General features: G+C 40.7%; 1 protein-coding gene across 9 annotated transcripts in view; it reads right to left on the minus strand.

Moving 5' to 3' along the window:
* Window positions 1–14195, minus strand: part of msi2b (musashi RNA-binding protein 2b) — a 284750-nt gene that overhangs the window by 38481 nt on the left and 232074 nt on the right. For all 9 annotated transcript variants that reach the window (XM_061739986.1, XM_061739984.1, XM_061739985.1 and 6 more), the window contains exon 10: window positions 12316–12390. In XM_061739986.1, coding sequence (XP_061595970.1) covers window positions 12316–12390 — 75 coding nt within the window. The remainder of the gene's footprint in view (window positions 1–12315; window positions 12391–14195) is intronic.

The raw sequence follows: 14195 nt of genomic DNA on the forward strand, positions 1-14195 counted from the left end.
TCGGGCAACTAGAGAGCTATTAGCGCGGTCAGCAGGAGGGGGAGGATGGAGGGATTGTGGGAAAGGAAAGGGCAGGTGCGTGGAGCCCCTGCAGGAAACCAGCTTACTGGGCTCTGAACTCTCAAACAGTGGGTGGCGCGAAAAACAACAGGCAGCAGACGCAGAGCGTGGTCTCGCAGTGTCCTCCTCTGCTGCTCTGCCTGCGCTCCTTCCCTGCTCTGCTGCCGGTGTTCAGCCTTGTCCGAAGGTGGCGACCATGTAAGATCCGCCGCGGCTCAGATTTCATTTCTAGACTGGCAGCTCGGCAGCTGAGACATAATGAGCTTTAGCGTTGGCTCTCTGCCTCTTACAGCAGCTCATCATCCCCGCCACAGGAGCCCAGACCGCTGGTCTCCATGGCCACAGTCGGCCTGTCTCGGTGAGTGAGGACGCGTCCGCCGTCCCAGGGTGAGTTAAGGCACGGGTAAATGAGGTGAGCTGTCTCTCCCACCTGTGCGAGAGAGCTCGTTTTTGCAAAGGACAAAAGGGAAGATGCATATGGATGTCCATGTCGCCTCTGATCCGGCTGCCTGTCAAGGCCCGGTGTGATCCGACCGTATCACTACACACTTCATCAACAAGCAAAGTAAACAACACCGCCGCTACTCGTGCTCTTGCACCTGTTGAATAAATCTGGTAGTGTCTACCTCAAACAGCAAAGCGCCTGATCATAAAACAGACTGGTTAATGATCTAGGAGCAGTGCGGATTTATGGCCACACGCACAGAAGTAGACGGGGCATGACATACAGCGCTGTCCACAGACGTCACAGCTTAACACTCACTGTTGTCGCTGGGAATGAAGTCATGGCCTGGGGAGCTCAGAGAGAGAGTGTGTGTGTGTGTGTGTGTGTGTGTGTGTGTGTCGGCAGCATCACTGTGGAGACAGTGAGTCAGAGAAGCAGACAGGAGAGCAGAGGGAGGCCTCAGCTAGTGTCTCCACCCCCTTTGCCCTCACATGCAGTCTTTAAGAGACTCTGTGCTTGCGTGTGTCCAAATGTGTGAGAGCAAGGACCATTGTGCACAGTTGTTCAAGTGTGTGAGATCACAATGTTCATCGTCAGACCCTATTTTAAGGCCTGCGCCTCATGGAGTGGCCCGGCCTCTGCAGACCCATTGGGCTAATAATCAGCCTTGGCAATTAAAGACAATCTGTGAGTCAGTGTGGCATCAGGAGGGCCATCTGCTTCCAGCCCTGTTGCACTCTCTCTGGCCTGTGGGACCACTTGCTGGGGTCACAACTCGCCCAGCTTGCAGAGAAATTGTCACAAAATCTTGGGGACAATCTGCCGTGAAACTCGAGATCAATAGAGAGCCCTTCCACTTCTAGTCTATGGAAAAGCCGTGTGTCCCATCATCTCACGAGTGCTGTAAAGAGCGAGACAGTGGGATCTATCTTATGGATGTTACATGCACCCTTGACACAGGACAGCATCAGGATGAGCCTCAGGTCAGTGGCTTTCTTCCACCTGCTCCCCGACTGTAGCCAAGATGTGAACTGAATGGAAAATGTGAGATGTGTGAATACTCACAGGGCTTGTAGATCTGCTGAAAATGACTAGGCCGGGTGCCCCAGCCCACATTATCGTTCACGCAGAAAGTAATTAACTCCAGCTAACAAGAGGGGAGTTTCAATACACAGAAAGTTTGCAAAACATCTTCACTACTTTTAATTATCTGAACATTAAGTTCGATACTGATGCAACAGCTGCTTTTATCAAATCAGGTTTGAGGAACCGGCTTTATTTTCTCAGGAAAAATAATGATAAAAGGATGAGGGGGGCAAAAAAAAAGAAGAAAAACGCAGCACAAAGCATCCAAATCAGCCCGAAATCCACAAAGACCCCGCTGATCTTCAGGATACACAGGATGCAACTATATTGCAAAAACCCACCTTCACTCCTAAGCTTCCAAATACGCTTCAAAGGTTCACAGCGCTACACTAGCATATCATCAATCTCAATATAGTTCTCCTATCTCCGAGCAGCAGACAGTTGCTAAACTATAGGAGGCTAGCTGGTATTTCAGGCCAATGCCCGATTGTGACCTCTAGTGCTTTTATTATATGCCTGGTTGGCTCTGCTCCACTTTATAGGGGCTTTCACCCCTCTGAAGTGGCCACTATCATCTCAATTGCACAGGTCAGCATATCTCCTTTCCTGTGTTCCACCTGCTGGGAAGCCAGCTGCTACTTGTAGCTTTGTATTCTTCTCCTACAGGGAAAGTAAGGTCAAGAGGTGAGCAGCTTTCTTATCACTATTATTTACAGCTGTGTAGAGCACATTTGTGTCTCCATGGTCAGACACTGGCCTTATTTCCTTTTTTCCTCTCTTCAGAAAAAAAACTTTACTTGCCTCCTAAAATACACTTTTGAGTCAAATAAAAAGAAATATATCTATCTTTTACGTGGGAAGGAGGTTAAGAAGCTTAGGAAGCACAAAGACATGGCACTTTCTGCTCCACATACGGGGCAGTCTCCAAGCCAACCGGCGCACCTGCGAGATTCTCATATTCAATGTCGAGGACGCAGTGGAAACCAGAACCACCTACTGGGCTGAGTTCTGTTTACCTTCGCGGAGGAAGAGAAATCAACTCAAACACAGTTTTGAGGCTTTTGAAAAGTGTTTTCTGTCAGTCTGGTGAGATGAGATGTGATGTTCTGTCTCAGGCGTCATTTGGTTGATGGAGAATGAGACACTAAATGCAGGGAAATGGAGGCTACCACGGTGCAATAAAACCCCGTGACGGAATGAGGTCTTGCAGAAATGACAAAGGAAAAAAAAAACACAACGAGATAGTTCATGGGGAGATGGCAATAAAAGCACAAACTTCAAATAACATCCACACAAACCACGTTGAGTATAAAGTGCTGTGTGAATATTTTTGTGGATAGTTTATGTCTTGAATGTTAACTTGCAACCTAGAATTACAACACTGCACCGTCCACACTGCACCTTTGCTGCTCCGCTGCTGCCCTTTCCTCTGCTTAATTATCTGCACGCCTGTTCTTCTGCTACTTAAGAGGCTGACCCGCCGGATCTGAATTGCTGTTTGTCTGTCAAGACATCTAAAATAGCTGGATGACTTAGTGTTTTGCCTCTCACTCACTCAGCCTGCGCCCGTCCCCTGACGGGACCCCGCTAACATCTCCATCCTTGGTTTTTTCAGCATAGCATAATGACCTCCTAGTAGCAGCCCTAATGGAGCCATAATGGTCATTTATGCAAGGGGAGGCACAGAGGGCACGGATGCGGAGGCAGAGAGTCGCACAGGAAGACGGCAAACTGGATAGAGGCTCCCAGTAAAGCTTCTCCCCCTCCGTCTTCTCCTTCCTGAATCTCTGTCTTTGTATGAATACAACATTTCTGCGTATGCACATTCAATTGTGCCCTCGTGTGCAGGGAATGAAAGGAACTGATACAAGACTGGTTAACAATGGGAAGTACAATGTGACTATATGAGGGGTGTATCCCTGCTTTTCATGTTCACCTCTGCAGCTTATTCACATGCATTATGCACATATACACACACACACACCACATTTTCTGTTTTAATTACATTTTCCTCCGAAGATCTTTTTTTTTCTTCATGCATATAGCAAAGTCACAATAGAGTGTGCTACCATTCTTAAGCTTCCTCATATTTCCTTTTCTGTATTTGCTGCTGCTGCTGGCAGAAAAAGACACCATATATGAACTACAGTGCATATGCTTAACTTGCACTTATTGCTAAGAAAACCCCCAACATTTTCTGTCGAGCATTTGCATTTTTATTATGCACATTACATACAAAGATCTTCCCCTGCATCCTCCTGTCTTAGTCTGAGCTGAGACTAAGACAAAAAAACAACAGTTCATTGTACTGTAAAGCTGTGATTAAACAGTATGTTACTGTGAATGTAACTTCAAATCCCTGAATAAAGGGAAATGCTCCAAACTTGACACCTGGTTGAAATGCAGCACATCTCATATGTGTTCCCCGGGGCGCTGCAAGCTGAATAATACAATTGTGCATTTATCAGCACGCTAATGCTAATTAGACTACTGCATAAAAATGAGAATGATGTACAGTAATGTCCCGTATGCCTTGACAGCTCCCCTTTTCCCTGTTTCTAACTTTACTCGCAGCTGGGATTTTTGATTCTTAAATTGGGAAAATGGCATCCTACTGATATAATAATAACCCTACAGCAAGTTTGATCTCCACAGGTAATCGTGATGTATCTCTCAATCTGTGCTCAGGTGAAGACGGAAAAATATGGATATACATATATATATTAGAAAAAAAAAATCACATCGTGATGGAAATACAAGGAGGTGTATATTTGGAGAAAAATGAGGGCTGCTTAGTTGTCAGGTTTACAAAAAAGGATACATATATCTTGCGTCTCACTACACAGCAGGAGGCTGGGATTTTTAATTTGAACAAAACATAAAAAGTCATCTCAACCGCATATATCTGGGAAACTGTATTTTTCGAATGTCTGATTGAATGAAAGTTAGGGCCTTTGTTGTTCCAACATTTGAACTCAATGACCATATTAACTTTAAAGTTTAGTCAGATTTTTGAGACGAGACTGCACTTGAATTGTCTGCCATGATTCCCGCTCCAGCTGCCACTACGTATGAGCCGGGTGATGTTCAACACTCATGGCTCTAAATGTTACTTTTATGTTCTTTTAGATGAATGTCAACATTAGACCAGAGGTGGGAAATATATCCATCTCTATTTTTCCTCCCCATGGTCCCATATGGATGTAGTTAAAGCAGCCAAAGTGAAACACATCAGACATTTAATTAAAAGATGAGCATCATTTTCCAGATGCTTCCATCATATTTTATGTAGAAATTAAGTTGGAAGATATTTTTTAGGGATTTTATTGCATAAATGTCATGGGGAAGTTTGTACAATAGTTAGCAGGCTTGGTTGAAAAACGTCCTGCTGTAATTCTTAGAGACGGTGACAATGTTTATGAGACGCCTGAATACTGCAGATGCAGTATGTACTGTTCCATATAGTATGTACTGCACACTGGTACAGCAGTACTCATTGGTAAGAAGTATGATTATGCTAGCTGGTGACATGACCGCTCCATCTGGCAACTGCCACTGTGGTTCAAGGTTCAAGGTTCCTTTATTTGTCACACCAAATATATAATCAGACATACAAGGAATTAAATTGCGTTTCCCTCTCATCCACGGTGCAAAAAAAGCAGGTAAACACAATAAAAACAATACATAAAAACAGACAACAATAGTGCAACAAGTTGTGGCAATAAAGTGCTATGACGAGTTTCTGTTTAAGTTCAAGTGCACTGCATTGTGGGATATGATGTGCAATGAAGGCATTGTACATTTTTCCATCAGTAGCACACTACTCGAGTTTCTTTAGCACACGTCAAAATCAGGATGGACTACTAGTCTAGTCTGCAGTCTCAAATCGCCAGTGTGTCGATATTCAGCTGCTCAATCCATACTTTGATAAAATATAGTTTAAATCCAAATTCTCAAACAATTTTTTCTTTTTTGGAAGGATTACGTCATCAAACACGAGAATGATTCTGTCCAATGTAAACATAAACAACGCCACCTACTGTAGTCGAATAAAATAGGAGTATGTATATGTATATATATATATATTACACGCACACGCACACACACACACACACACACACACACACACACACACACACACACACACACACACACACACACACACACACACACACACACACACACACACACACACACACACACACACACACACACACACACACACAGAGATTGAGAATTAAATCTCTTTTATTTGCCAGTTGGCAGCCAGACCTTTAAATTCCAATAAAAGAACAAAAACAGCCATTCAAACTCATTTGTACTAAATGGGGTACTTGACGAGTAAATGCAAGACGAATAAAACACGCAAGACCGGTGAATAATTCATGAGGCACCAAAGACAAACAACATCCAAGCCCGAGCAGCAGTAGATGACGGCATCCTGTAAGCAGTCATTAATCTGCTGGGAATGTTGTCCTTGGCACGAGCAGCCAGCAGTTCCTTGAATTCACGACGACCATGTCATCATTTGTGTAACTGCGCCATCATCGCCACATCTGGTCAAAACACACTGAACCATCTGTTTGGTTTCAGACTCAAAATGCCATAAAATCATAGTTGGGGGTCTCCCAGGGTTAAAAGTAGTGTCCGCTTTAATGCGCTGGACACCTTCAGATGGACCATTTTCGAGCCAGATTAGTGTCTTCTGTCATCTGTCTGACAAGTTTCTGCTAAAGAAACTAAAATGCATCTATTACCTTTAACCTTTGTTGTTGTTTACAGAGAGTCAGATTGAGATGCTCAGGACTCATCTCCGGTTCTTGGTCCACGTTTCGCCCATGCGTACATAAGATCGTTGCAGCTCAGTAACACTGCTCAGTAGGGCTGGGCGATATATCGAGATTTTAATATATATCGATATATTTTCAAACACGATATGGTACGAGACAATATCATTTATATCGATTTAAAAAAAATATATATATATTTTTTTTTTTTACATTTTTTTTTTTATGATTTTGATATAGCTTATTTTGTAACAAATTGACTTGAATGTTTTATTTGAGATTTGCACAAATGTTTTGTTATTTGCACAACTGTCAACCTCAGTGGAAAAGTCTGCCTGTTACTGTCTACATTGTATTAATTGCACAGTGTATTTTAATTTAATTGTTATTCAGGAAAGGGATATTTGTTTTATTCTATTCAAGAAGCATTTTTATTCTATATATGCAGGCAGTTTATTTTTATTTCATTTGTTTTATACATTTGATATTGTGCAAACCTCTGTTAATAAAGGTACCTGTGTGACATTTGGCACGAGGCTTTGTATTAAAATTGACTGTTTTTTTAAGGAAAAAAAGAAAAAAATTAAGCTAACAGAGATGCTATAATGCTTTGGGGGAAACCCCAATTAAGGCACAGAAAAAATATCGAGATATATATCGAGTATCGCCATTTAGCTAGAAAATATCGAGATATGACTTTTGGTCCATATCGCCCAGCCCTACTGCTCAGCTTTTAGTCTAATGTTATAAAATGGATGTTACATAAAAAGGATTTTGCTTTTGTCTGGGAAAAAAAAGAAACAGGAAATGTTTGATTATATTTTTTGCACAGAGGTCTGCAAGTGAAAATTGTTTGTCATATTACAGAAACAACCGGTGTGATGCACTGCGATTTTGCAATATAGTGCTAACCACATAGACTTTACCTACGAGAGGGATGTAAACAGTTGGATCTGAGACATAAAGCCAAGGAATAGTTGCTTGGAAGAACATTAACTCTGATTAGTTCTTCAAACTAATAGAAAGATGGTGACAAGCAAAAATGCAGAAACCCAAATCTTTAAAGCTACAGCTCACAAACCGGTGGGTGACGTCACCGTGGCTACATCTACGGCTACATCTACGGCTACATCCACGGCTACATCCACGGCTACATCCACGGCTTCCACTGAGCCTGTAGTGTCCCGACAGCTGCACGTGGGTTCAGAGGCTAAAAATGATGGGTGGCTGAATGACTGGCATGTCACCTGCCTTGACTCACATGAAGTGAAACTGATTGCTTCATTCAGATATGTACCAAGTAGCTCTGTATAACAGCGTGCTTATTACCGTCTCCAGCTGATGCATCCTATTTTCTTCACACTTGCAGGACTGAGATAAATGAAATATCTGATTAAGAGATTGCTTATTAATCAGTCCGACGGTATACTGTATGGTATATGGGCTGTTGCATGTTGTAACAAACACTTACAGAATATTATTGTCGGTAATGCAGCTATCCTGAGCTATCCTGGTTAACACTATTTTCTTTTTTTTCTCCCCTGAAGGTACAATTGATGTCTGAAATGAAATTCAAATCTGAGGTGAAGTTCAGGCGTTGAGCTGGAATTATGCAGTCACAAGGTAAACAGTGTGTAATTTGAAACAGTGCATATGAAATATGGCGTAGCATTTTAAAACAAGGCATTTAGAAAAAAAATAAATCAAAAAATCAAGCATCTGCTTTTCATTTTATCCTTGTTAATTTGTACTGTAAAAGATGGGACCAGTGCACGCTTAAATCATGTGCAGAGACACGTTTTACACAACTGAAAATGGAAGGGGAATAAACTTTGATGGATTTATAATACTAAACTAAGTTGATTTTTCATTACTGGTCGTTGGAACTCATCATTACCTGAAATAATTTTGTCTCATTTGAGAATTATATGAATGAAAAAAATTAAATCGTAAAATATTTACAAGCTTATTTATGTAACAATATTTGCATGAATGATGCTCTTGACTTGGGCTCCTTTATTACTGGCACATTTTGACTATTTTTGTATCTCTCATGACTCTACTGAGGTCCAAACGTGCACGTGAGTGCTGCATAAGGTTTGTCATGATTTGTTCTAGATTCTTCTCATGTACAGACATACAAAAATATTACACGGCAAGTACACATCTGCAGCGTAAAAGCATCTGCCGACGGTGTTCGCTGTCACTAATGAACGCCACCATCTCAGCAGATATCGGAGCGTTCTTTTGGAGGCTACGCTGTGATATCTGCTCAGTTGGATGAATGAGTTTCTGACAAACAGATGATCTGATATACATCAGTAGTTTGCACTGTATCAACAACATCAGAGTGCATTAAATTGTAATGATTTCTGCTCCACGATGGAATCATTTTGTTGGTAACTATTGGCAAACAAATACAGACGCAGACAAAATGCATGTGATCCATATCAAATATGGTTTGTGATCAATGCTGGAATCGACTCGTATACCGTCTGAGCCGCTGAGCTGGCGTCTGCTTCCTCCAGCTGGTTGTACTGAAAGCTGTCTTTGACCCATCATCTGAACAGGTTGTTTATTTCTCCTCTTTTGGTTTCTGTTTTGTACACTTGAACTCTGTTTCAGCTGCAGAGACGTCAGCTTTGATATCTCTTTCTCTGTGTAGCTTTTATCGAGTTTTTGTACTTAATTCAATGTTTCATCGCTGATCAATGTTTTATCACTGTTTTATCTTGACAATTGAACAATTGCCTAACCACTTTTTCTTTCTGTTAACAGTGGACCCCTGAGGTTTACTGGCAGTACAAAAGCTTTGAGAGGCTGCCCACAATTTATGCCTCTTGGATTTCGACCTGTTTGGTCCCAGCTCCATTTATTTATGGAACTGTTTCAGTGAGGTTGTGTACAGTGAGAAAAAAAACAGGCTTTGATCTTAAACGGAGGATGCCTTAGACATCTCCCCAAGCAAGGACACTAGTCAATATTTGCCCTGAAGTTATTTAATTTCGACAAGCAGTTTGATTTATGCATTAAAATTTCCAATTACCTGTTAAGAGTTGAACAAGCCCCGAGGAGGTTGTTTTAATCATACAGCTTTATCAAACTCTTTAAATTGAGTTTAACATGGACAGAATCGTACCTTCTGCCTCAGGGAAACTGATATCCCTTAATTTGTTGTAACGAGTCAACATTTAAAAAAAATCCATGTTAAACTAGGGGGTCCTTATGTGGAATTAATAGGGAAAGCTTCTTTCTCTTCCCATCCCTTTTCTCTTGTTTTGTGGATCAAATTCATGAATGATGGGAAATTACTGTAGAGACTGCCCATCTAATATGTCTATGTGTGCAAAAGTTAAGAGACCCCCTGTTTTGAGTATGAAATAATACAAATCTTATTATCTTGGGATCTTAGTATTTAACTAACTAAACCCTGCATGAACAACATACAACTTTATTCACTGTGCCATTATTTATCTGATGAAGATTACGCTGGTGTGTTTTTTCCAGACAGGAAAAGGCTTTCTCATTGAAACGGTCGCAAACTTGTCCAGTCTTCTTCCAACTCTGCTGTCAATATTGGACTTTAACATCCAACATGCTTAAAGAGGCCTGTAGGGTCTGAGCATTTATTTTTCTTTCCCGGGTCTTGCACGGTCTAACCTTGGGGTTACATTTTCTGGGATCTCCAGACCTGGGAGGACTGGAGACTTTCCTGACTGCTTTCCACTCGTGAATCTTCCTCACTGCAGAGAATCGACCTCCACATTGATTGGAAATGGTTTCAAAACCCTTTTGACTCTTACCTGTTTTCATCGGGCCATATGAAGGTAAAACTCTCAGGTGAAGCTGGATATTTTTCAGTCTTTTTAGAAGTACTTCTCAGCTGTTGCACTTTATTTCACATTTGTGGATGAAATCACAGTTAATTATGTATAATCTGAGGCTCAAACGGCGATTTGGATCGCAGCTTGTCATTAAGGGGTGATTGGAGTTGGAAACAACGTCTTCTCTCGAACCATCATGCCATCCTTTCTTGCTGAACTGTTGGCACATATCGGAATATTTCTAGCAAACTGTCATAAAGGTTTGCTTTTATAGGGGTCAGCGTTATAAGAAAAATGTTACTAATCGGTGTGAACTAAAACAAAGAAATGACAGAACTGTTTCAATCATTATTTTAGTTTCCACACCTGCTGACGATTAGCAGTACCTGGCTCCAACGTACCGTCTCTCATCCCATGAAAGCAGTGGCAGGGGGGGTTTATTGCTTACATGATTTCATCTTTTTGGCTTCACTTTTGTTAAAAAATGATGGCACAGTGAATAAAGTTATATGTAATGGTTCACCTGAGGTTGTCTTAGGGCTGGGCGATATATCGAGATTTTAATATATATATCGATATATTTTCAAACACGATATGGTACGAGACAATATCGTTTATATCGATTTAAAAAAAAAAAAAAAAAAAAAAAATTTATGATTTTGATATAGCTTATTTTGTGACAAATTGACTTGAATGTTTTATTTGAGATTTGCACAAATGTTTTGTTATTTGCACAACTGTCAACCTCAGTGGAAAAGTCTGCCTGTTACTGTCTACATTGTATTAATTGCACAGTGTATTTTAATTTAATTGTTGGAAAGGGATATTTGTTTTATTTTATTCAAGAAGCATTTTTATTCTATATATGCAGGCAGTTTATTTTAATTTCATTTGTTTTATACATTTTGATATTGTGCAGACCTCTGTTAATAAAGGAACCTGTGTGACATTTGGCACGAGGCTTTGTATTAAAACTGACTGTTTTTTTAAGGGTTTGCCTCAGAAAAAAATGAAGCTAACAGAGATGCTATGCTATAATGCTTTGGGGGAAACCCCAATTAAGGCACAGAAAAAATATCGAGATATATATCAAGTATCGCCATTTAGCTAGAAAATATCGAGATATGACTTTTGGTCCATATCGCCCAGCCCTAGGTTGTCTCCATGATCACGCTATTTTAATCATGTTTTTACAAAAAACCCCCACAGAGGATTAAAAGACGGGGTACTCATTTTTTCACATATCAAAATACATGAGCTGGGCAGATCCAGTAAATGTATTTATTTAAACGGCCCAACTGGATTCTTACGGTCCACGGGGGCGAGTACTGTGGCTGCTGCTCCTCCTGTTCTGTCACACGATGTTGTGGTCAAGCATAAAACCGGCATACGCCTGATCTGCAGGTGGTCACAGCTGGACCCCCCGTCTTACCATTTCTGAATCTATTTCACAAAGATATTACAGCGGTGCGAGCTGCTGTTGGATATTTCCCTTAGCTCTTATCAGTGGAAGGAATGATGTCTGGCATGGCAAACAAAATAAGAGTTAGGTCCCTAAATAAAGCATGAAATTGACAGGATGCCTGTCTAAGTGCAGAACCGCAGGCTCTCATGCAGCACCCAGGTACAGCTGCTCACCTCCAGACTGCACGCCTCCTATTTGGACTTCCATTAAAGTGCCCGGCGCTCTGAGTCAATACTTTTAATGCAGAAAATGACTTTATTTTCCATTATAAGGACCACATTTAAGAATCTGCCTACACAAAGAACTGCTTATTTTTCCGCCTCTGCACAGATGAATTTGCATAGATTGGGCCACTGAAGACGAAGGACTTCTCCCATTTGAGGCGTTTGGTCATGGCAGTGTTCAAGTGTGAGATAAAAAAGAAGTAAGCAATTTACTTCACTATAAGTCAGCTTTCAAAACCTCACTGAGCAATCCAGACACGTAAGCATCCTCATAACCCTGCAGATTATTTTGTGACTGGCGTGTACCTTGTTGAAGATTTACCCATGTGGCTTCAAGCACGCTTCTACATGTGATTTTAGCTGCTTGAGAGTGCAAACACAGAAATCAGGTGCCACACATATTTTTAGAAAGCTTTTGACTCACCAGGGAACTGGTAGCTGTAGCTGGGTGCGAATCCAGTGTATCCACGGCCATACGTTGCAACAATGTTAGGGTAACCTTTGATGGGGAGACAAGATTAAGAAGGGTTGAGATGAGAGCTAAACACAATGTGACATCAAAACACTCAAAGACAGTCTGGAAATAACAGTCTATGTATCACGTTTTCACATAAAACGTCTAGAAGAAACCATTCTTGTGTGAAAAATTGCAACGTGCATCAACAGCTCATGATGCTGATGGTGGATTGTCAACTGAAAAACACTCCCCGTGTGCAGAGTTTAACAAGAAGCACTACCCTCAATCGATGGCTGACTCCCTCAATTGCATTAACCTCTAATCTTGTTCGTGCCTCTGTTGTTGCTTCTCCTCAAGGAGACGTTTCAACATTGCTGTCACAGATCAAAGTGATTCATTTAGTTAGTAAAAATGTTTTTCTATCTTACACGAATAACGTCTGCAACTGTAAAATCAAAGCCCGTATTGTAAGCGAACGCTCTCCACGGAGAGGAAGAGACGATTATCTAAACTTTACATAGCAATCAATCAACTTCTTCAAGCTTAACATGTTTATGGCAGCTCAAAAGAAGCCTCAAATAGGTTAATCAACAGTATTTTGTGGGTTTTTGTGTTTTTATGGCCTCATATTCAAGCATATTTGGGTCACACGGGGCACTAAGAGCTGGCGTCAGACTGGAAACGGGGCTGGAGACCGCAGCACAAGCACTACTGCTTTTTGTTTTTAAGTATCTAGTTCACATTTATTCTTTGGGAAACAGCACCTTGCCGGGCATTTTTATAGTGCCGTGTTCGAGCATTTTATTACAGGCTGCTAGAAATAACCTGTTAATGGTCTGTGAATCTTCATCTTTGCAGAAAGGTTCATGGATAAATACATATAAACAGTACAGTATAAATATAGGTGCTGTTTGTAAAAGATAACAGCATCTACGCCAGCATTTGTCATTTAGTTTTATTGGATGAGACATGGTTTATAAGGTTTTGAAAGTTGTTAGAGTAAAATGAATACCTTCCTTAGGCATTTATTTAAAGTATTGACAGGACAAGCTGCACCTCGTGGAAATCCTGAGGAGGTACTGTATCAGACCGCAGAAACATCACATGAGGGCACCGGCCTCTCATTTAACAGTTCTAACTAACTCTAATATGTGTTGCCCGGACTTTATTTCTCACATTATTAATGCAATCATGCCAACGCTTCAGTGGATCCCACAAATATTGCAACTGAGGTATCTGGGATAAACCTGAAAGTAGGGCTGGGCGATATGGACCAAAAGTCATATCTCGATATTTTCTAGCTGAATGGCAATACTCGATATATATCTCGATATTTTTTCTGTGCCATAATTGGAGTTTCCCCCAAAGCATTATAACATAGCATCTCTGTTAGCTTCATTTTTTTTCTGAGGCAAACCCTTAAAAAAACAGTCAGTTTTAATACAAAGCCTCGTGCCAAATGTCACACAGGTACCTTTATTAACAGAGGTCTGCACAATATCAAAATGTATAAAACAAATGAAATAAAAATAAACTGCCGGCATATATAGAATAAAAATGCTTATTGAATAAAATAAAACAAATATCCCTTTCCTGCATAACAATTAAATTAAAATACACTGTGCAATTAATACAATGTAGACAGTAACAGGCAGACTTTTCCACTGAGGTTGACAGTTGTGCAAATAACAAAACATTTGTGCAAATCTCAAATAAAACATTCAAGTCAATTTGTCACCAAATAAGCTATATCAAAATCAAAAAAAAAAAAAAAAAAAAAAAAAAATTTTTTTTTTTTAAATCGATATAAACGATATTGTCTCGTACCATATCGCGTTTGAAAATAT

The sequence above is a fragment of the Cololabis saira genome, chromosome 14 (assembly GCF_033807715.1).
Source record: "Cololabis saira isolate AMF1-May2022 chromosome 14, fColSai1.1, whole genome shotgun sequence".
NCBI classification, from domain to species: Eukaryota; Metazoa; Chordata; class Actinopteri; order Beloniformes; family Belonidae; genus Cololabis; species Cololabis saira.